At 64.2% G+C, this 23283-nt stretch overlaps 1 protein-coding gene across 2 annotated transcripts; it reads left to right on the forward strand.

Moving 5' to 3' along the window:
* Window positions 1-8846: 8846 nt before the first annotated feature.
* On the forward strand, window positions 8847-21791 carry WNT6 (Wnt family member 6). Of its 2 annotated transcripts, none has more exons than XM_072874646.1 (4): window positions 8847-9210; window positions 17539-17754; window positions 20742-21043; window positions 21330-21791. In XM_072874646.1, the coding sequence occupies exons 1-4, from the start codon at window positions 8847-8849 to the stop codon at window positions 21789-21791; spliced, it is 1344 nt and encodes a 447-aa protein (XP_072730747.1). The 2 variants fall into 2 exon arrangements, with proteins under 2 accessions (XP_072730747.1, XP_072730748.1); XM_072874647.1 differs by having other exon boundaries at window positions 9134-9210; window positions 17534-17754.
* Window positions 21792-23283: the final 1492 nt, after the last annotated feature.

Here is a 23283-nt window from a genome sequence, read left to right on the forward strand (position 1 = left end):
GGACGGGGCGGGGCGGGGAGGCACCGGGAGCAGCGGGGGGCGGCACGGGGGGCGGTGCGGGGGGCGGCGCGGGGGCGGCAACCGGGCACCGGCGCCGGGTACCGCGCACCGGGTGCCGCGCACTGGCTACGGGTTAGCGGGTGCTGCACGGCGGGGACCGGGCACCGGGCAGTGCGGACCGGGCACCTTGCGCCAGCTGGTGCGCTTCTGCTACCAGGTCATGGATACCGGCTACAGCTTACCGGGTACTGGTTCTGGCGCGCCGGGTACCACCAAGCACCGTACACCGGGCACCGCTCACCGGCATCACACACCATAGGTACCAGGAACGGGCATTGGCAGTACCCAGCGCCATGTACCGGGGACTGGGTGCCCCGCGCTGTGCACTGCACAATGGCACCGCGCACCAGGCAGCTGGCAGCCAGCACTGGCACGGCACGGTAGGTACAGCACCCTGGGCACAATGTAGCGTGTGGCACCGGCAGCGGTACCAGCACCAGCTACTGCACACCGGGCATTGCACGTGAGCAGCGGGCGCTGGGCACTGCTCACCAGGCGCTGCGCATCGTGTGCCAGCACCGGCATCGCGCTCTGGCACTGGCTACTGCACCCCAGACCCTGCACACCCCGCAGTGGCACCAGGCTCATGGCTGGGCCTGCCCTTCAGGGCGCTGTCCCTCCTGGCCTGAGCCCTCCTGCCCTGTCTCCGTCCCCTGTCTGTCGTACCCCTGTCCCTGCCTTGTCCCCTTGGAGTGCAGGACGATGCCCCAGGGAGCTGGGTCCAAGCTGTCCCAGGGCCTCTCTCAGAGCTTCCTCTGGGCAGTGCCAGCCGGGACCCTGGATGGGGAGACCTCAGCGTGCCCAGTGTGGCTGCTGGTGACCCAACCGGAGGCAGGTTTGGTTTGTCTTCACACCAGGGAGAGCATGGCACCAGCTCCCGCCCAATCTGGTGCAGGCCAGGCTGTCCAGCCCACAAGCAGGGCTCTGCTGCGGTGGTGTCTGGGGCCATGGGTGCAGGCCATGTCCCCTCTGGCCAGCCTGGCACTGCCACCAGGTCCTGGGGCTGAGAGGCAGGGCACTGCTCTGCCCAGGTGTCACTCCTGGGGCAGCCAGCACCGTGCCTCTGGCTGGGACATCCCAGCACTAATCATTAACCACCCTTATCGGGCGGTGGGGTCAACGTCCCGGACGGAGAGGTTTTGTCCCCACATTGGGCAGACAACCCAGAGCCCCGTGAGTGGCTGTTGTCCCCCTCACTGGGGGACAAGGGATGTCCCGGGCTGGGCTCCAGGCCGGTGCCTGGCATGCTCCCCGCCAGCGGTGCGGGGGCTGGCGGTGCAGGATCCGGGCACCCCTGTGCCTGCAGACACCCGTGGGGCACCTCAGGCTGGGACAGCCAAGCGTGAGCGCCTGCCGCCATCTCATGGCTGTTCACAGCCAGCTCTGCAGCTCGCCCTGCCCCAGCCGGGCGCAGAGCCGGGGGCAGCGGGAGAGCCCAGGCCACGGCCCCGCTCGGGGCTTTCCCGGCCCGGCCGCCGGCCCCCCCGCGGCTCTCGCTCCCCGGGGCAGGGGGAGGCCTCGGCCCCTCCCAGCCTGCTGTGGCCGCTTTTCCCCTTGCTGGGGAGTGGGACCCCACCACCTCTTTCAGTTTAAAACTGCTGCCCCTTGCAAAAACTGCAGGCTGTGGTAAAAAGTCTCTCTCCATCTTTCTTATAACCCCCTTTATGTGTTAGAAGGCTGCTATAAGGTCTCCTGAGCCTTTTCTTCTCCAGGTTGAACAGCCCCAACTCTCAGCCCTTCTTCATAGGAGAGGCATTCCAGCCCTCTGACCATTTTCGTGGCCCTCCTCTGGACCCGCTCCAACAGGTCCATGTCTCTTGTGCTGGGGGCCTCAGAGCTGGACGCAGTGCTGCAGGTGGGGTCTCACGAGAGTGGAGTGGAGGGGGAGAAACACCTCCCTCGACCTGCTGGCCACTTTTCTTGTTATGCAGCCCAGGATATGATCGGCTTTCTGGGCTGTGAGCGCACATTGCCACCTCATATTTAATTTTTCATCCACCGGTATCCCCAGATCCCTCTCCACAGGGCTGCTCTCCCCCCCCCCCGGCCTGTACTGGTACCGTGGGTTGCCCCGGCCCGGCTGCAGGACCTCGCACTTGGCCTTGTGGAAGGGCAGGCTTTACTATCGCAGCCCTGACCGCAGCGGCTCCCCGGGCCGGTCCCCGCTGCCCCGCAGCCCGGCCGGGGCGGGGGGGGGCACCGGCAGCCCGGCTCCTTCCAGCTCCCGCCACTAGGCTGTGCTCCCCGCCCTCGGACCGCGGGCAGCGGCGGCGGGGCCGGCCGGGGGCTCCGGCGGGGCCGGCTGCCAGGGCTGGGGGGGGGAGGCCGTGCGGAAAGAGGGGGGGTCGGGTGAGTCAGACCCCCCCAGAGCCTCCCGGCGGGGACTTCCGAAGGGAAGCGTCTGGTCCATGACACATCCGCGGCCGGAGGGTGCCGCGGGGAGCCGGGGGCATCGCCAGCTCCCGGGAAGTCCCCCAGTGCGGGGCCAGCCCTGGCCCCAGCTTGGAGACAAGCAGGGCAGAGGCAGGAGAGCAAGTGCTGCGTTTATCCCTGGGGAGGAGGAGCTGGGGATGGCAGGTCCCATCCTGTCTGTCCCTCTGCCCCAGCGATGCTGCGACTCCGCTCGTCCCATAGCCGCACCATCAGGTCCGACCTCACCTCACCCGTGGGACCTGTGGGTGCAGAGCCAGGCACTGTGGGACCCCCCCGCTGCTCTGCCCGTCACCCCACCCACCACACACAGCTCACGGAGTGCTGCCCCCAACATGGAGGGTCCTGGCTGCTGGGACAGGATGACAGCTTCTTTACATGACTTGTGCAGTGTCACCCAGGAGCCGGAAACTTTTCCCAGGGCTGCATCCACTAACTCCCATTTGCTCTCCCACAGCCCGGGGGGCGGGAAGCAGGGTGTCCCAGGGGAGGGCATCCCCTGACTCAACCCCAGGAAAGCCCAGGCTGTGAGAAGGGTGAGCCCCGGGGCCCCGGGGACCGTAAATAGCCCACAGCATTTAACTGGAGATGGCCCATCACGCCAGCTGTGTGTCACCACACTGTCACTGCCTGAGTCATGAGCCATGCTGGGGCCGGTGGGGCTGCACATGGGGAGATCCAGAGGGATGGGGACAGATCCCAGGCCTGGAGACAGCTGCTCTTCTCCCACACAGAGGGTTCAAGTGGGATCCTCTTGTCCCTCTCCCAAAGGTCCCCATCCCCTTGTTTCCTTCTGTCTGACCCCTTGGACCTGGGCAGGGGCTTGGGGACAGCACAAAGCTTTTGAAACAAGAGGTAAATCAACCAGCATGGTGGTCCCTACACATACCATGCTGAGGCTCAGCACCCAGAGGCGAGCTCTGCTCCAGGCTCCCCCTGCTTTGTGCCCCGCGGGACCCTGGCAGGCCCAGACCTTTCCCTGAGGACGTGGGAGCGGGATACTGGAGCGAGGCTGGGGCTGGCAGCCCGTTATCGCAGGAGACGGGAGGCAGCCCCGGGCTGCTCTCAAGTGGTCCCGGCTGATTAGTGACTTCAAGTGCCTACGGAGTTATTCTAAGTCAAGTAGGCGCGAAGGAAGCCAACCTGGGACCGGCAAGACCAGCGCCGGGCTTTGCTGGGCATCCCCCATCGCCTCCGCTCCCCACCAAGCCCTTCGAGGCAGGGAGGTGTCCCCCCCTCCAGCCGCTCTCCCTGTCCCGTACTCCTCCTGCAAAAGGCTGTTTGCTCCAGCCCAAAGCAAACCTGATTTTATCTCCCGACTCCAGTTCCCTTGGCTGTGGGCCACGGTCGATGCCTCCCACGCAGAACTTGTGAAGCCCATTCGGGGACCCGCACACAGAGCGGGCTGTGTACACTGCCACATGACATCATGTTTACAGCCCGCGGGGGCCCAAGGACACCCCCTCCCAGCGGCATCGCCCCAGCCCAAGCAATGTGTGTCCTTCCCGTGGCCAGACAGATGGACGTGCGCGGAGCTGGAGGGAGCAGGACCGGCCACAGCGCCGTGCTGCCCGGAGAGGGGTGGTTTCAGCTTCGCTGCACTGCGAGCCAGTCCCCCCTGTGCTAGCAGCGAGGGTGCACTGCTGCAGCAGCACAAGGTCAGGCCCTCAAGCTGTTGCGCAGAGGGAAAGGCAAATTTTCTCCCCTTGCGATGTGGATGTTCCCTTCTCTCCCAGGACAGAGCTGTGTCTTTGCTGCTGCTGCGTGAAACTGAGGTTGTTGGGAAAGAGCAACAAAGTCCAGAGCCACAGGAGCTCACTAAGGAGTGCTAGGGCCATCCTTTCTCACGTCCATCCAACCAGTCATCCATCAACACTTGCATGCAGCTTTCTATCTCACAGCTATCTCTCCATCCTTCTACTGAGCTGCCCGTGCACTCACCCATCCAACCATCAACAAACGCGTGCATCACTCTTTCCACCCATCCCCACACCTACCTGCCCATCCATCCAGCTAGCCACCCACCCATTCATCTGTCCATCCTCCCATTCACCCCTCCATCCATCCATCACCCGCCTGGCAGTGCCCAAGTGATGCCCAGCCACCAAACAGCCCTCCTCAGGGGTACGATGTGTGCCCACGTGTGTGTGCGTGTGGGACACGCTGGCCATGGGGAGCACCACAGGCAGGGATGTCCCTGGCTGTGTCCGGCCACGGGGCAGGGGCCAGGAGCGCTGGCCGGGAGGAGGCGGGGGACCCGTCTAATTTAAGAACGGGCCCCGTGGTCGCTGTCAGCGCCGGGCGGCTCTGATCTGAGGACAGGTCCTCGTCAGCTCCGCTCACCGCCCGCCCACCTGACATGAAAGGGCTCTGCGCCCCGATAAGGCCCCAGACGCTCAGCCCTGGAGGTGGGCAGTGCTGCAGCCGAGCCTGGGGGACCCCTGAGCAGTGAGCCCTGGCATGGCTGTCCCCAAATTCACCATAACCCCAGCACCACGGGGCTTGTGTTTTTGCATCGGTTGGGGAGCTCAGCCCTGGGGGCTGCCCTCTGCTTCGGGCACCAGATCGTGCCCTGTGTCACCACCAGCTCCCACTGGTGACACAACCCCAGGGAGAGCTCCGTCCCCAGTGTCCCCGCGGCTGCCACCAGCCCCTCCACTGGCCGTTACCCCGCACCAGAGTCCCCTGGCCGTGAGCGGCTGCGGATGGGGACCATGTTGTTTTAATAAGATCATTCTCCTCCTGCTGTGAGGTCGCAACCCCGGGCTTATGACATCACAGCGCGCTGCCATGGAGACACCGGGATGTCACAAACACAGCTCGATGACCTCACTGCAGGAGCAGGAGATGGGGCCAACCTGGGTTTGATCACCAATGTCCTCGGGAATAAAGGAGGGGAGGGACGCTGGGAAAGTATGCGGCTGCTGAGCGCCAGGGTGTTTGGGTTGGAAATCGCCTCGCTTTCCCCGCAGCGGGAAAGGCCCGTTCCTTCCTCCCCCCGTCCGCTCCCTCCCAGCGGCCAGAGCCCCCCCAACCTTGCGGCTGCGGGGCAGGGGGGCTGGGGGAGCAGGGCACCCCCATCCCTGCCCTTGGGGCCATGCGGTGGGAAGCGAGAGCCGGAGCTCAGCGCAGCAGCAGGGCACCAGCTTAGGAGCAGCGGGGGGTTGGTGGGGGCGACAGTGTCCCCGAGCGGGATGGGGCACTCGGGGGGGGCTTTGTCCCAGAAGCAGGATGGGGACCCCTGGGGATGCTGTCGCATGGAGCAGGGTGGGTTGGTGTCTGGTGGAGGTCTCCTCTTCCCCAGGGGAAGCCCAAAGCCATGCTGCTGCATGGGGACATGATTCCCCAGCACAGCACCCTGCAGCTGGACCCCAAAGCACCCCTTGGCCCTGCCCAGTTGCCCAACAGCCATCCCCTCCCCAGCCCATAACCAGCAGCACCTCCTGGGGACCAGCCCCCACTGCGCCATCACCCTTCCCCGCCACAGCCCGGTTCTCCATCCTCCGCACTCAGACCTTGCCACTGGGGAAACTGCGGCTGGCTGGGGGGACACCCATCCCCCCGCCTCTCTGCTGCAGGGGTGCAGGGGTGCCTGCTCCCCCCCCTGCATCCCCCATCATTAATTTCCATCAGTGGTCAAGCGGGGCTGGGGCTGCCCGGGGGTGGCCGAGGAACACGGCGCTTTCCCCTGATAGCAAAAATAAATACATTAAAATTCTTGCAGGAGGCAGAAGAATGCGGGACGGCAGGAAAAAATTGTTTTATAATTTGTAATAACACAAAAGCCGGGGGGGGGGGGGGCAAGCTGCGAGAGGCGAGGGAAGGCAGAGACAAAGGATCAGCCGTGGCGGAGAAGGCTGCTTCGGGGTGGCGGTGGCATCCCCGTCGCCCGTAGCCCTGGCTCAGTGTCACCACCATGGCCTTGTCCCCTGAAGGATGTGGCCCTTTGGGTCTTGTTGCAGAAGGGGGGTGAGCAAAATCCTGGGGCTGAGGGAGCAGGCAATCACCCCCTGGGTGCTTAATAAGGTCTCAGCATCTCCATGCCTCAGTTTGCCCCTTGCTAAAGGGAGATTTTTATGCAGCTGGGAGAAAAGCTGGGAGGCAGGGGCGAACCCCTTGCATCCTCCTGGTCCCAGCCTCCCTGTTACAAGCACAAGGCGAGGAGCCCACCTTTGTCCGTCGCGCCCCGCCAGCCCCTCTCAGGGGGTTTTGCTTCAGGACCCAGGCGATGTTCCCACGTAGATGCTGGGGGCATCACGACCCCACTGGCCCCCTCCAGCCTCGCGCAGGGCTGGGACGTGATAAGGCGAGTCGCTGTGCGCCAGCCGCACCTGCTCACCGGGACGGGGCTCCCCCTCCTCCCGCTCCCCTCTTCGGGGCAAAATCAAAGGGATTTTTCTGCCCTTAGGAAATCAGATAAAGGCTTCTCACCTGCCCTGCACTACCTTTGCGAGGAGGCCGGGCGCTCGGGGCGGGGGACAACAGGCACTTTCAACACACCGGCAGATGAGCCGTGCGTTGCAGCGAGCTGCCGTGGAGCTCTGCCCGCAGGGGCTGGGGCCCTGGGCACGGTGTCAACCTGTCCCCAGCCTTGGCAGGGATGTCCCCTCTCCAAGAGCTGCCTGTTGCTGACTTCTCCCCTAGATTTGAGGCGATAGCGTTCCTGTGGGGCAGGTAGGATGGAAGCTGGTGGGTGAAAGCAAAAGGCCTCGGGGACTGGACACGATGCAGCAGCCCAGATGCAGTGCCCAGCTCAGGGAAGGTCCCTGTGTCCCTGTGCTGTGGCCATGACAGCTCAATCCTGGTCACCATGCCAAGAGTGCAGACTGGGGGCCCGATCCCTGTGTGGGAGGGCAGGGAAGGAGCAGGTGGGAAACCTCCGGAGGTGGTGGGAGTCTCTTACCTCCTGCGCCCAGGAGGGAGAGGAGAAGTCTGCCAAGCCGCAGATAAAACCTGAGTCATTCACCACCAAATGCTGCTGACGGGGAATGAATGTGCTCGGGTGAAGGGGAGAAGCCGCTGGTGATGGGGGCAAGGGGAGCACTGATGGGCAAGCCAGGGGCTAGAGATGGGCAGGGGATGGGGGGGTGGTACCTCCCAGGAAGGGGGACAGAGCCCAGATCTTTCCTGGAGGGAGGGATGAGCTCACCAGCAGTGAGGGTGTGCTGCTTTGCCCATCTCTGGTGGCAGACACCCTGTTTTAACCCGATGGGCTGGATGGATGCTCAGCAGAGGTGGGTACAGAGGTGGATCAGGGTTCCCCAGGGAAGCTGTCCCAGCCCCAGGGTCCGTGGCCCTGATGCTGCAGGGCTGGGAGCTGCATCCCCAAGCTCTGCAGTGAGTCACGGATGGTGCAAGAGGAAGTGGAGACCCAGGGCCCTGGGATGAACCCTGGGAAACCATTCCTGAGGCTGCAGAGGGGGGAGAAAATTGGGATGGCAGCCTATGGGCACCAGCTCCTCCTGTCCCCAGCTGCTCAGCCCTGGGGTGGCCCCCCCGTTACCTCCCAGGCCCCTCAGCTTCTTCCTGCCCCAGGCAGCTCCTGCTGCCTGCTGTGATCGGTGCTGGGGGCTGTCTCCCTCCTGGGTCCCGGCTGCACCTGAGATGAGATCACCATAAACAAGCCAGCTCTCCCTGCACTCTTCTCCTGGTCTCTTTGCTCCTGGGGCTTGCTCCCGTGACCCACCTGCCTGTCCCCCTGCCCCAGGGATGTCTCCCCAGAGGAGCTGGAGCCGAGTGCTGGGGATGCTTTGGGGGGTCACTCATCCAGTGTCCCCAGGCAGGGCAGCCTGGTCCGAGGGCAGGCAGTGCCGCAGAGCCAGGCTTGTGGCAGTAGTGGTGGGTCCAGTACAGGGCCAGGGGCCAGGTAGGGCTGTGCTGGGGCGCAATGCAGGGGCACCAGATTTGGGCAAGGCCACGCCAGGGGTGTCAGGGTCGGACAGGAGAGCAACGGGCAGGTGCCGGGGGGGGAGACCTCGAGGCCAGGTCAGGTTTGGCAGGGCCGCGCCAGGACCATGAGCGGAGCCAGGCAGGGCTGTGCCAGGCAGGCTCCCGCAAGGGCTGCAGGGCTGAGCCGGGCTGTGCCAGGTGGGGCCGTGCCAGGTCCTCGGGGCTGCGGGGGACGGGGCTGTGCCACCCAGACCCCGCTGAAGTGGTGCGCGTCCAAGCGCGGTGGCGGGACGCGGGGCCGGGCAGGCTGCGGCCACCGGCCCGCTGCCGGAGGGTGCCCGTGGCCGTGGCCGTGCCCACGCCGTGGCCGTGGCTGCGCGCCGGGAGCCGAGCTTGGCACCCAGGAGTCCCCCCGCCCGGCCCGCCCTGTCCGTCCCCCCGGGCTCCGGTTTCCCTGTCGGAGGCAGATGCTTTCGCAGCCCCGTCCCTCCTCCTCCGTCTCCGGAGCAGCCTCCGCGCCGCGCTCCAGCCGCCCGGAGGTGCCTGCCCAGCCCAGCCCCAGCCCCAGCCCCAGCCCCAGCCCAGCCCAGCCCCGCCGGCCGCGGTACCCGCCCGCCCCGGCCCGGCGGAGGGAGGCAGCGGGCACCCACCCGCCGGGGCCCCGGCCGGACCCTCGGGGCGGCGGCGAGCCCGGCTGCCCGGCTCGCCGCGGGGGGCGCGGAGGGGGGTCGGCGCTCCCCCCAGCCCTGGCAGGATGCTGCCTTCCTCCCGGACCCAGCTGGGGCTCTTCTTCATCCTCCTCTGCCCCGCCAACATCATCGGTCTCTGGTGGTGAGTAGGACATCCCGGGGTGGGTGCCAGGAGGGCGCGCAGGGTCCCCCGCTCTCCGGGGGTGGTCCCCCCACCCCAGCTTGGGGACAGAGTCCCCTACACCCAGGGCACGCCTTGGGTGGGGACCGCTGCTTGCTGGCCAGATGGATCCAGCTCGGGGGCACCCCCACGCTGTCGGGGTTCGGGCACACGAGCACGTTGGGGACAGCAGGCTAGGGGATCCCCGGGAGCACGGGGCACCCAGGTCCTGTGGAGAGAGCTGCAGCCTGCCTCCCCGCACCCCAAGCCCGCAGCCTGGGAGGGTTGTGTGCTTGCGGGGTGGGGAAGGGGGGGTAGGGGCCTCCAGACCCCTCCAATAAGTCAACTTTAATTAAAAGCCCGAGGGTCCTTACGGTGTCCCCTCCCGAGCGGTGGCCTGGACGTGGCGGGGACAAAACCCCTGTTTGTAATGGTGCCTTCATCAAAGGCAGAGACGCAGAGACGGTGCCTTGCAGGATACCGGAGGGGGTGGGGGATTCATTACAGGCACAGAGCTGGGACCCAGCCTTGGAAAGCCCAGGTATCTGTCGAAACATGAACTATTTAAATCTATTAAGAATTTCACCCAGCCTGTCTTTATCCGGTTTTAAGTGCTTAGATTCCAGCTCCCCGGCGTGCCGTCCGGGCTATCATTCATTATCTGAGGCTATTCGTCTCCACATTGTCACACTCTTTTGACCCCTAAAATAAAGCTCTCCATAAGCCTTTCCCCTCCCGGTCCCCTGCCTGCCCACCAGTGATTTATTCTGCAGCTCCATCCCCTTCTCTAGCCCTGGCTGCAGGGGTGCAGGGCAAAAGTGGGGGGGCCTTGGTGGGTATAAATCGTGCCGTTACAGATGGTTTTACACCAGCTAAGAGTTTAGCCCCGGAGCCCAAGCACTGTGTTTATTGCTGGGGAAGGGGTTGACACGAGTCTCAGAGGGGCTTGCCTTGTTTTTTTGCTAGAGGAGGGGAGAACAAGGTAGGACGAGCCCTGGCCGGGGTCGGGTGCATGCTGAGGGTCCCCCTGCTCCCCGCCACACATCCTGGGGTAGCTGCGCCATCGCGGGGCATGGTCCATCCTGCTGGTTTTCCCCTGGCTAATTCTCAGACTGTGGGAGCTCTCTTTGCCTTCAATTCAGGGGCAGGCAGATGGCACCGGCAAGGGCAGGGTGCTGGGGTACCGCTGCCCCCCACCCCAGCTGCCCAGAGCCATGTCTCACTGCCGAGCCCGGGTCCTGCTGGTGCCGTGATCATGCCGTGCGTGTGCTGGCAGCACCCGCTTGGGGAGATTAGCAGTATTTGGCAGAGGAGGGCAAGGGGTCAAACTTGGTTTTTTCTTCTCTTAAAAAAGAAGAAGAAAAGGAACCTTTAATTTAAGAATAATAACCCAGCTGCACGCAGTGCAGCCGAATGTGTCGGGCAGCGGCACAGGGGAGCAGCCGCAGGGGGGTCGCCAGCACGCACTCTGCTTCGCTCCGGAGCCAGCGAGCAGGAGGAGGTGATGTGTGGATGAGGCCACCAGCACCACCAAACGGATGTGCCGGGCTTCCCAGGACCGGGCACTAGAGCAGCCGGCTGATTCATGAGCTGTTTCCCCCAGAGCCTGGGATCTCTGGCCCCCAGCTGAGATCATCCCTCATTTCCAGGGAGCTCTTCCCATGAGGGGGAGAGAGGTCCAGGCACTGGCCACCCCTTCGAGTCAGCTCGAGATGGGTATCTTCCCATGCTCCTTCTCCCAGTACCCGTCCCCTCTCCCAGGTCTGGGTAGCACTGGTGTCAGTGTGTTTTGCTTTTGTGAGGAAGGGGTTCAGGGGGGCAGCTGTGTGTTGTGCCAAAGGCTCCTGGAAGCTCCAGGGTTGGTGGCATTGGTAGAGCTGTTCCTTACTGTTCCTGTCACCGATGCGTTGGTGGCACACCTTCATGTGTGCATCTCTGCACACTCACCCGGGGCACCCGTGGGTGCTTAGCCAAGGGGACATGTTCCCCTGGGCAGGAAAGGAAGGTCTTTACTCCCCACCTCCATCCCACCCTGGGTGCATTGGCTGTGCAGGGGGGGACATGCAGGGGCTGCCTGTTTGAGGCACTTTTTCCCACGCTGGTGACAAACAAACAGATTTGTGAGAGTGGCATGGCAGAGCGCAGCGGGGCTGGGTCTGGCGGGGCATGGTCCCCAGCCCAGGCACACAGCAGGGCTCGGCTGCTCGCGGGTGGTGATGGCACCAGTTGGGATCCTGGCAGATGGCTGCATCTACAGAGAAAGGTTCAGGTGCGAAGTCTGAGCAGTGACATCATGCTGATGACATCGTAGCCTGAGAAAGAGCATCTTCATTGTGGTGGGATGTCCCCAGAGGGCTCACTGAAGATACAGTCATCCTTGTCCTATACCCCCTGTGCCCCTGTGTCTAAGAAGAGGCAGAGGGACAGGGGGACAGGCAGACACACGGACCTTTCCATGGCAGAGGGGTGCCAGCTATGGTCAGTGCCGATGGGGAAGATGTGTCATTCAGGTGCTGCCGGTCCCTTCGTTAGTGCCAGGCTGCAGGGAATAGGCTCCCCTTGTTCCCACCAGCTCTGTAGAAATCTCTTTCTTCCTCCTCCCTTCATCTTTTCATGTTTCTCACCCGTCTCCTTGTGCAACAGCGATTCCTTCCTGAGCAGGACAAGTAGGGACCGCCTGGGGCTCCCAGGCTGGCCTGGAGGGTGCAGGGATATGGGACAGGCAACCCTGGTGTCTCAGGAGCCCTGGGCAGGTTCAGGGCAGGATTTCAGCTGAGCCAGTTTGTGGTTGGGCTGTGCTCGCAAGGATGGAGGCATCATGGGGATGGGGGTGAGCAAAACCAGGCTTCCCCAGTGCCCCAGTGCCCATTGGCTCTCTGTGGGCATGGCTGAGAGCAGCTCGGAGGTGGAAGAGAGAACGAGGGGGAAAACCATCCCGGATGAGATGTTGTCTGCTCCAGCCATGGGTCTGAGGGGGCCTGGAGGGATGGACACCTGCCCTGCATCCCCTTCCCATGCATGCCCATGGGCAGTATGTCTCCAGCTCTCCGTACAGCTCCTCCAGATGCCAGGTCAGGGAGGACCCGTCCGCTGGCACCCATGGCTGCACCCCTGCTTGAGAGGGTCCCAGCCCTGCGCCCCCCAAAGCCACACACCTCCAGGTGGGTTTCATGTGCTGGTGGCCTCCCCCTCTCCTCTGTTGCCCTGACCAGCACCCATGCTGCGTGGAGCCTGTAAGGGCAGGCTGCTGGGCTGTAGGGCCCTGCCTGCATGCCTTGGGGCGAGCATCGTGAGTCACCCCCCAGGCCTGCTGACCCAAACCCGCCACCCCACAGCCCACGGCCCCCCACGGCACCCGGCAGACCGGGCCGCCCGGCTGTCCTGGGCATGTCCTCACCCCCAGAGCAGTGCCGTGTGGGCAGCAAAGCACCTCCCAGTGCAGGAGCCCCTGCCCAGTGGCATCTTCTGGGGCAGCTGCTGACCCACTGGGTTTTTCAAAGGGAAAATGTTTCCTTTGCGCTCTTTGAAATGGCACCGGCTCCAGAATTGAGCTACTTGTGTTCTCCCCTAAAGACAACTGAGCTTTTCCCCATGCCAACCCTTGTCCCTACTCCTGGTCACCTCCACTCTCCCACAGTGACACCCAGGCTGCCCAGCCCTGCCCTGCACATGCCCCAGGCTGGAGGGCTCGGCCAGGCTTTGCATCAGAGGCTTGACCCCTTCAAATCCCCCGTGTGCAGGAGGGTGCTGGCCAGAGCTGGGCGCACCTCCATATTCACTCAGGTGGGATCACGGATGTACAGGGTCCTGCCACCACACATGGCACCCACACTTGGCCATATGCTGGCCCAGCCCTCATGCCACCCCAGCTCCAGCCTCCACGAGTGCCTGAGGAAGGATGCAGTGACCAGGGGTGGGTGGACCACTTTCTTCTCATCCCAGCCTCTCCAGGGCTTGGATACAGCTTCAAGATGGCTGCCTCTGCGGGCGCGTGCTCCCTCCATACCCTGGTACCCGCAGCACAAGCTCGGGCAGCTCCTGCTCGCGAGCGCCCGGCCTCAGCATTGACCCTGCAGCTGGCAGGTCCATGGGTTGACGCCATGCCACGCCAAAACCTCTTTCCTTTAGGCAGCTTCCCAGCTATTTGCATCCCATCCTTGCTGAGGAGGTGCGAGGAGGAGGGCAGGGAACGGGGTCACCCTGCTCTCCCCAGCCCACGGCATTTCCCACTCCCTCGGTGCCCCCGGTGCTGCTCGGCAGCAGAGCCCCAGCCGTGCCCCCCAGGGCAGTGACTTGCTGCTTACTCACCCTCTGTGCACCTCCTGCTCCGCTTTCCACACCTGGCTGCCCCGGTTAGTGGCAGCACCCACGCATTGCCCCGGGTGAGGGGCCGGGTACCCGCCGCACACTTGCGTGGGATGAAGGGAAAGCCAGACGAGTGAAAATTCATGTGTGTCCCCCCTCACCCTGTTTGCACAGCTTGGAAAGAGATGGGCTCCCATCGGGTCTGATTTCCTTGCAGGGCTGTCACTGAGTGTGACGCCACTGCGTGGGATGCCGGGTGACCTGTCCCCCCGGGGATGGGGCTTGGCTCTCCAGGGCTGACATCCTGCGGCTCTCGCCTCTCCAGGCAGGTGGAGAAGTGCCTGTGGGCTCTGGGAAATTGGCCAGGTACCCTGGCACCCTGCATCCCCCTCATTAAGGCATCCAGGGGCTTGGATGGAGACGTAGATGCGAGGCAAGCCATGCCCTTGCTACTGCACAGCTGGGTCGCCTTGCCACACAGGAATGCCCAGGCAGGAGTACTCAATGGGGACAGACCTGGCCAGTCCCACGTGGAGCTGGCACGGCACAACTGCCGCTCTCCCTCAGGGTTTCAGGGCCATCAGGACCAAAGGAGACATTTTTCCACCCAAGATGTGGGTGCCATTTGTGAAGGTTGACCTCTTCCTCACTGAATGGCTTTGCCAGCCCCTCTCCATCGACTCCCTGCAAACCAGGACCCCACTGGCTCCCCTCGATCACGGTCCGCTGGCAGGGGCCAGAAGCCCTGCTCCACACCATCCCCATGTCCAAGGGGGAGATGGGGACTTGTGCCAGGCTCCTTGGTCTATGATTTTGGCTGGGAACCAGACTGGGACATACTGGAGGCTCCATGACCCTGAGCTGAGCCAGAAAAGCTGGTGATTATGGCTTTTAGGAGCCCTCAGCTCTGTCGCAGTGGGGATCGCATCCAGAGCACAGGGGTTGCATCAGAAGCCCCAGTGACTCCTGTTCCCGTGTGTCACCTGGACCAGGCTCAGGCTGCAGCTCCGGCAGCCGAAGGGGTGACAGCAGCGGGTTGGCAGCGCGTTGCAGCTCCTCCTCTGTGCCTCAGTTTCCCCTTTCAGCAACGGGGTTTGTTTCCCTTGCACAGGGGTGCTGAGAATCAGGGACAAAAGCGGGGCTCATCCTCCTGGCTCCTTTTGGGCCAAGGCGGCAGCGACGTGGCGGCAGTTTCGGCAGCAGGCGAAGGGCTCTGGGGGCAGGCGGGAGGGATGCTGCCGAGGCGCCGAGCCTGGCCGGGGGCTGCCGGACGGCAGACGGCGGGGGGCCGGGATGCCCCGGGCGGGCTGGGGGGAGCCGGGCTGGCGACCCGGTTCCTTCACCAGGGCAGGGGGAGGAGTGCCCGGCGGCAGAGGTGGGGCACCTTAATTGTAGATGCGGGAGGCCTTGGAGCAGGACAAGCTCAGGCAGATCTGGGCCCCGCGCCGGAGCCCTTGCCAAAGCGGTAGCAGTTTGGCAGCATTTTTCTTGCCCTTGTCTCCCCCCGCCCCCCCCCCCCAAACCCTCCGAAACAAAACAGCTCTCAGGCTCCCGGCAGCCTCCCCGCGCCAGAAAGCGGAGCCCAGCGGAAATTAATATCGCGCCGGACTTAGGCAGCCCACCCCATGCCTCGTCGGCATGGCCGGCGAGCTCCCGCGCCCTCCCGCTGGCCTCGCCGCTGCCACCCCGGCCATGGGTGGGGACCCCCGTGGTGCTGGCGAGCCGCCTGCCGCCCCCCGGCCCCGCGGGGCTGAGCTCTTCTTCGCGGCCTGATCCGGCGGGCCGGGGTGAGCTGCAGTTCAGCATTTGATCTGATGGCCCCGGGGGGCTGGCGCATCGTTTTATATGAGTACAAAGAGTCGTCTCTTAATGAAAGTCCCGACCCGGCTCCCCTTCTTCCCCACCCTGCCGGAGCAGGCGGACAAACCTCCACTGTCCCACTGGGGATGTTGGGAGCCCACGGTCCCCAAGGAGCCCCTCAGAGCCTGGCATGGAGGCTTGAATCCCCATGTAGCCATCGTGGGATGGGACTGGACAGGCTCACTGGTGGCTTTCCCCGTGGGCCTCTGTTTCCCCATCGATGGGGGGGCCTGTGCCAGCCCAGCCACAGCCCCGTGGTGCTTCCCCAGCTGCCCCATCGCTTTGCAGAGGTGCCCATGCATCGTGCAGCAAAGGGAAACCGAGCTGCGGGGAGCCAAGGGAGATGGGTGCTCCCCAGCAGCGGTGTGAGCTTGCCTCAGTTTCCCTGCTGGAGGTCACTTTTCCAAGCTATGCCTCTCGATTGAGCTGTTTAACCCTTTAAACCTCCAGCCAAAGCATAAGGGCTTCTTTTCCAGGCTGTGCGGGACGGCTCGTCCTCCCCAAACCCAGCTGGGGTTTGGTGGGCAGGAGATGGGTGCATCTTGGGAGCCTGACACGGGACAGGGGGACCCTGGTAGGACCTTGAGCTTCAAACAAGGAGCTCAGAGGGGGTTTGCACCAGGGGCAGGGTGGCAAGCGAAGTCCTGCAGCCTGGTGTCCTGAACACAGCCCCCCAGCTGCGTGAGAGCAAAAAGGAAACCCGGAACATAGTTAAACACTGAGATTCAGCTTGTGATTTTTGAGCCCCTGGGGCTTGGCCAGACTATAAAGGTCTGGGTTTGGAAGCTGCAGCGCAGCTGGTGCTCCCCAGCAAGTGGGGCTGCCGGCAGCACGGGCTGCCCAGGCGCTGCTCCCCAGGAGACCCCAGGGGACGTGGCCTCGCAGTCCTCGGGCATCTCGAAGTGCTGGGGGATGCTGAGTCCAGCCCTAGGGTCCTGTGGACACCCACAGACAGGAAAATCATGTTATCGAGCAGGACGAGCCCTGAGCCCACGGGAGTGGCACTGGAGGCGAGGGGGGCGCTGAGTGGGGCTGTGTTTGGCATGTGCTAAATTCGGGTCGCCCATGGCCACGCGGTGTCCGTGCCACAGGATGGGCGACGTGGGCGGGAGGCCGTCAGCGCAACATGCCTGCCCTCTGCCTGCTGCGGCTCCGGCGTTGCCTGCGGCGGAGCTGGAGCATTGCCCGCCCCGGCACGGGGCATGGCGCTGGCAGGCCGCGCAGCTGCGAGAGCTGTGCCACGGAGGGCACTCCAGGCGAAATGTGTGGGGAAAGTACAGGAGTTTCTGTAGCCAGCGGCATGCCGGGGAGTGCGGCGTCGTGCTCAGACTTTGCCTCCCAGCCCGGAGAGCCAGGCACCTCGCTCCAGCTGTGCTGGTGAGGAGGAGCCGCCTCTGGCATGGGCCCAGCCAAGACTTGCCCTCCCGCGCTGGCATTGGCAGGGCTGGCAATGCCACCTGCATCCCTCCCTCGTGTGCCTGCGCCCGCCCGCGGCTCTGTTCCCCCGGGGCCGGTGCCTGGGTAGGGGAAGGCGAGCATGGGAGCTTGGCCAGCAGCCAAGGGGCTTTATCACCAGCAAGGTCACTTGGCTCGTCTCCCACAGGATAAAGCAGTGAGCCCCTCTGGAGAGAGGGAGGCGGACCAAGAGCACTGGCTGGGCTCCCTGCTGTGCCCACGGGGCTCCGGGAGCTGCAGCTGCACCGGACGTTGGTCACACCACGATGCCAGAGCCGTGCCGGGTCAGCGCCAGACCCAAAGAGCAGGTGCTGAGCTGCACAGCGTCTCTGCCACCTCCCATCAGGGACACCGCCATCACTCCGAGGGCTTCAGGGTGTGGAGTGGCATGTGCCAGCATCATCCTCCAGCCAGCCCCAGAGTTGGGGATCTTCCTCATTCCCTGACTGGTTGGGCAGGGCAAGGTATCCCGAGGGTGCTGGCATGCAGGTGCCACGCATACCTTTTGTCCTGCCCTCCCTGCATACCCCTCACTGTCCCCTTGTCACCCAGGCTCGGTGCTGAGCCGGCACTGCCCTGCGGCCCCACGCTGTCCCTGGGAGCAGGTCTGGCCAGGTGCCATCCCCACCCTGGTCCCCCCTGGGCTCGGATGCTGGTTTTGCTCTGCTCGCTCTCCCTCCTGCAGGGCAGTGGGGAGCCCCCTGGTCATGGACCCCAACAGCATCTGCCGCAAGACGAAGCGGCTGGCGGGGAAGCAGGCGGAGCTGTGCCAGCTGGAGCCAGAGATCGTGCAGGAGGTGGCCAAGGGCACTAAGCTGGGCGTCCGGGAGTGCCAGTACCAATTCCGCTTCCGTCGCTGGAACTGCACCAGCCACAGCAAGTACTTCGGCAAGATTCTGCAGCAGGGTAAGGCCAGCGCTTCCTCAGCCTCCCGTCTCCCAAAAAGCCTCCAGCCACCTAGTCACGTGCCTCCCCGGGACTCCTGGAGCAGAGTCTGGGCGTGCAAACCTGTGTGTGTGTGTGGGCGTGCAAACCCGTGTGTGTGTCTGTGTGTGTGTGTGTGTGTAGGGGGTTGCTCAGTGCTCCCCGGTGCAGTCACGCTGAGGTTTTACTGCCGGGACATGTCTCCCCGTGTTGTAATGAAGCAATTACCAATGCTCCCAGACAGCACGGGGCTTCACAAAGCCCAAGAATGCACCCTCGTCTGGCAGTGATTTACTGCTCCCCTGGGACCCCGGGGTGTGCTGGGGGAAGGGGCCCGGGTGGGAGGCAGCGCGCAGCCCCTGGGAGCTGCCCCTCGCCCCGTTGGGTGCCCTGCAGATCCCTTCTCCTGGCCTTGCAGGGCGCAGAGGAGAGGAGTGCTTGCCCTCCGTCCCTGCGTCCCTGGGTGGGCACCCTGGTGTCACCCCAAGGGACAGGGGCGGGGTGGCAGGGAGGGATGGGCAGGTCCCAGCCAGGTGGATACAGTGGGCCAAGCCCAGCTGCATCAAAGCCAGAGCAGGGGCAGAGCAAGAGGGCACCCGTGAGTCTGTAAGGGATGGGAAAGCCCTGCCACGCTCCCCAGGGAGAGGCTGGGGGGTGGACAGGGAAGGGGGGGACGCTCAAAGCACCTCGGGCTGGTAGGGCCACTTAGTAGGTGGTGAGTTTAGTCCTGCCCCTGTTCCCATGTTGGTCCCTGTGCCACGTGGATGAAGATGCTGGAGAGAGCCCCAGTCTCCTCGGCCATCACATCTCCTGCTGGTGCATCTGCCAGGCCAAGGCAGAGCGGGTATGCCCTTGGGCCTTGCAGGGGGTCAGGGTGGCCTCCCTGGGGGCATTGGCAAGGGGAGAGCACCCTGGGCATCCGGCAGCTGTGGGTACCAGTGGGGAGCACAGCTGGGGCCCCGAGGGAGACACTGGCCCATGGCGGAGAGGCAGGCTCGTTTAAGAAGCTGATTTGCAAGTGTGGGTTCCCCCCAACACAGGGACGTGTATTCAGTCGAGGGGCAGAGAGGCAGGGCACACAGGGGACACTCCTGCCCCTGGAGTCACCCATGTTCACACCGACCTGGGAGCAAGGCAGGTGGGATCTGTGCCAGGCAGGGCTCCAGGCTGGAAGCGGGGTGGTGCCAGGATGCCAGGGCCAGACCAGGTGGCGAGTGGGTGATGCTGGCAGATGAGCTGTCGAGTACCTGGGGGCAGCTTGTGCTGGAGGAGATGCAGGCACATCAGGCATGGGGATGCTGAAGGAGCCACCAAGCTCTGTTTGGCCCAGCCTCACTGCTGGGGCAATGGAGATGAGCAACGTTCTGGGGACAGTGGTGAGTTTGGGAGTCTCTGGCACTCTGAGGACATGGGACATCCCAGCTAGAGGCATGGAGATCCCCAAGGCTGCATCGTGGGTGTCAGAAGCAGAGAGCTGGCCCTGCACAGAGAGGTGCCAGCAGGCACCAGCCTCCCTGTAAGCCTGCAGGGACTGCATAAACCATCCCAGCATTTTTGGGGTTCCCAGCTGCCGTCAGATGGTCACCTCCCATCTGACAGCCTCTTCTTTCCAAGGATGCTGCAGTGGGCCCTGGTTCCCAGCTGTGGCCTCCCCGGTGCAGTCGCGGCCGTCCCCCCTTCCCTCCCTGCTGCCTGTGCCAGGCACGGCGTGCCAGGGCAGGCTGTCCTGGGGGCAGCCACGTGTCTGGAGGAGCTGTCAGAGGAGCGGCATCCCCTGGGGCCCCGGCTGGCAGGGTGGCATGGGGACCCCTACCAGCTGCGGGCTGTCGCTGAGGGCTTTGCCAGCCCCGGGTGGGAGCAGGCGAGTGGTCGTGTGGCTTAGCAGGGGCAGGAGGGTCAGGGCAGGGGACACCCGTCCCCGGGGTGGCACTGCTGGAAAGGCACCCGTGTGCTTAGTTCCTACCAACACCAGTGGGAATCAGGTGCTACATGGGCTTGTGGAGGAGACGCTCATGGAGCTGGTGCCCAGGAACCCCTCTTCCCACAGCCCCCCCAATCAGAGTGCTGGAGACAGAGGGATGGGGCACCCCCCAAAACACACCTTCCCCTCCATCCCCATGCCCCAGGCACCCCCTGCACGCCACCACCCTGGGCCAGCCCTGTCCTGGCGTTCAGGTGGGCAGGGGCTCGCCTGGCATGGGGTGGGGGGAGCGCGGGAGCCCCCAAGCAGGGCGCCGCACCCCCGCTGCCAGAATCCCCCGCTGGCTGTGGCTGCGAGCGGCAGGTCCGGGCAGGGGAAAGATGCTTGGAATTCGTGTCCCGGAGCAGAGAGAGACAGGAGCAAATACTAATAATAAATAATCCTGCAGGGTGGAGGCTGTGCCGGCAGAGGGAGGGGGGCAGGCAGTGCCCCGTGGCAAGGCGGGTATGGGGGGGAGAGCGGGCAGCACAGCTTCATCACTGCCACCCTGCAGAGGGGTGAGTGGCACCCGTGGTGTCCCTCGCAGCACTTCTCTCCAGGTGCCAGCCTGCAGCTGAGGGTGGGATTTTTACTGCTTGGAGGGACGTTGCAGGGTAGTGTGAGGAAGCTGTGTACCCACAGCTTCCTGGTCACCCAGGACCCCCCCTGCTGTCTGAGCTCCCCCCCTTTCCTATGGGGCAGCACCCACCCTTGCAAGGGGAGGCAGGAGATTTGTTGCCTCTACGACCCTACAGCTGGGGTGGAGGAACGCTGGTAGGGCCTGGCCATCCCCCAAATTCTGTATATCTGCTTGCAAGAGACAGCTCCTGCCCCAGGCAGCCTGTCCCAGGGTGGGTACATCACCTGGGGAACAGCACCAAGTCTGGAGCAAAGACGAAGGAGGAGAAGGGGAGGTCCGAGACCCCATGGGATGTCGACGGGGTGATGCTTTGCTTGCAGTCTTTGCCAAAGCTGACCCTGCATCCCGGCCCTGGCTGTTCCTGTGCAGATATCCGGGAGACAGCCTTCGTGTATGCCATCACGGCGGCCGGGGTGAGCCACGCCATCACGCAGGCCTGCAGCATGGGCGAGCTGCTGCAGTGCGGCTGTGAGCTGACGCGGAGCCGGGCTCCCCCCTCGCCCACAGCGGGTCCAGGCATGGAGGGCACGGCCTGGGAGTGGGGGGGCTGCGGGGACGACGTGCAATTCGGCTACGAGAAATCCCAGCAGTTCATGGATGCCAAGAGCAAGAAAGGCAAAAATGACATCCGCGCTCTTATCGACCTGCACAACAACGAAGCTGGGCGCTTGGTAAGGCCTCTGCCTCCCTGCACTCCACAAACATCACCCCCCCGTGCCCCTACCCAGCTCAACCCTCCACCTTTATCTCCCCCAAGCCATGTACCTGCACCAACTTCGGGTGAAATATGGACCCAATACCTTTCATGAGCCCTTTGCAGGTGCTTTGGAAATCCCCTGTGCCCCCCCCAGCACCCTCCCCCCGGGCCAGGGCAGCACCAAGAGGCAGGATTTTGGCTGGGGGTACTGTGCAGGGAGGCGGGGGACCGAGGGCTGACCATCACTGTCTCTTCCCCAGGCGGTGCGCAGCTACATGAGGACAGAGTGCAAATGCCATGGGCTGTCGGGCTCCTGCACCCTGCGGACCTGCTGGCGGAAGATGCCCCATTTCCGCGAGGTGGGGGACCGCCTGCTCGAGCGCTTCAACGGGGCTTTCAAGGTGATGGGAGGCAATGACGGGAAAACCCTCATCCCCGTGGGCGACAACATCAAGCCTCCTGACAAGCAGGACCTCATCTACTCGGCCGACTCACCTGATTTCTGCTCGGCTAACCGTAAGACAGGCTCGCTGGGCACCCGGGGCCGCATCTGCAACAGCACAGCCATGGACACGAGTGGGTGTGACCTGCTGTGCTGCGGACGAGGGCACCGGGACGAGACAGTGGTGCTGGAGGAGAACTGCCTTTGCCGCTTCCACTGGTGCTGTGTGGTGCAGTGCCGCAAGTGCTCCGTCCGTCAGGAGCTCAGCCTCTGCATCTGATGGCCTGGGGTCAGGCGAGGACAATTTGGGGGGCCACCCCCAGGCTCACGCTGCGGCCCCCCTGGGACAGAGACAGGCTGAGCTAGTGGCAGGGACGGTGTGGGTGAGCCCAGCTCTGTACCCCAGGGAGTCCCGGCTTCCCCGGGGTACAGCGTGGGGCTGCCTGGCATCCCCACAGAGATTCCACTAATAAAGCTATTTAAAGCCGGTGTGCCACAGCGCTTCCTGGGGAGGGCTGGGAAGCGCTGACCGCCATACCGGGAAGGGACCAGCCAGAAAGCCATCCTGCCCTGGCCATGAGTCCCAATCAGCCAGACTTCCTTCAGCCTCCTGTTCATGCTGGCCATGCTAGGACCCGTGGCAGAGCCCGGCTCATCTTTTATCCCTCTCTGCTTTTCTCCGTGGTTGTAGAGCCAGGAGATGAGTGTGGATGAAGGTGAGCGCTCTCCTGTCCCGCTCTGCAGCCCCCAGGCTGGGTGGGTGCTCTCCTCCCAGACCACCATCTGTGGCCACCATCGCTTAGCGATGCCAGTTTGTGTCCCATGACCACTTGACCTGGGATGTTTGCGGTGACCTGCCATCCACGGTCCCTCCGCTCACTGCTCGTGCAGGAGGTACGGCTAGTTACCCTGACACCATGGTGATGGGCTGTGAGTTTCCTGAAGGTATCCTCTATTCTTTTCACTCCTGAAGACAGTGGTCTTCAACCACTGTCACTGCAGTCCCTGTTGTAGGGCCTGGCATGGAGAAGCCCTGCATGCCGCTGACACTGTTGGCTTGGTGGCATGCAAGGCATTCGCTTGGCATGCCGTGGGCCACGTGCAGCCTCACCTGGCCGGCATGGTGCCAGGCCTGTCTTGGTAACCTGATCAGCCTGTGCCCCTCGTGGGCAAACACAGGGCGAGGAGCAGCCGCCTGGCTGCCCAGCAGGGCAGGCTGCCATCCCTCTGCTCCAGAGGCTCCAGGGGTTTCCGAGGGGGTCCCTCCCATGCTGCAAGGAGCCCGCGGGAACTGGTTTCTCCAGCCTTACCCAGCGTGTGGGTTTAGGTAACTGCAAAGGGGAACGTGTGTGCGCAGCGCCTGCTCAGCTGGCAATGCCACACTGAGCAGAGGAGCCCCCGAGGGATGTCAGCAGAGCCAGAGCCTGGGCAGAGAGGTCCATGCTCCTGTGCCTGCCCTCCGTGCTGCAGCAATGCAGGGCACAGGGGCTTTGCCCATCCACCCCTCTGCAAAAGGGCTACCTGGGCTTTCAGCCGAGGCAGGCAATGCCCCACGCACTGGGTACTGCCAGGCAGGGCAGGAGCTGAGCTCGCAGCGCTGGGCACACTGCAAGGCAAGGGGAGCTGCAGGGGGTGCTGGTGATGCCCACCAGCGGGTCCCTCTTCACCCACCCCCAGGCAGCCAGTGGGGAAGGGCAGGGGAAGCAGGGTGCTGGTGAACCATTGACTTCGCCCAGTGAGCACTGGGGCGGGAGCCTCTAAATCTGTCAGCT

The sequence above is a fragment of the Ciconia boyciana genome, chromosome 10 (genome assembly GCF_034638445.1).
Source record: "Ciconia boyciana chromosome 10, ASM3463844v1, whole genome shotgun sequence".
Taxonomy (NCBI): Eukaryota; Metazoa; Chordata; class Aves; order Ciconiiformes; family Ciconiidae; genus Ciconia; species Ciconia boyciana.

Coding starts and splice junctions, on each gene's coding strand:
- WNT6 (XM_072874646.1), top strand. CDS start 8,847: ATGCTTTCGCAGCCCCGTCCCTCCTCCTCCGTCTCCGGAGCAGCCTCC. Junction 9,211..17,538: donor AACATCATCGGTCTCTGGTG/GTGAGTAGGACA, acceptor CCTGCAGGGCAG/TGGGGAGCCCCCTGGTCATG. Junction 21,044..21,329: donor ACAACGAAGCTGGGCGCTTG/GTAAGGCCTCTG, acceptor TCTCTTCCCCAG/GCGGTGCGCAGCTACATGAG.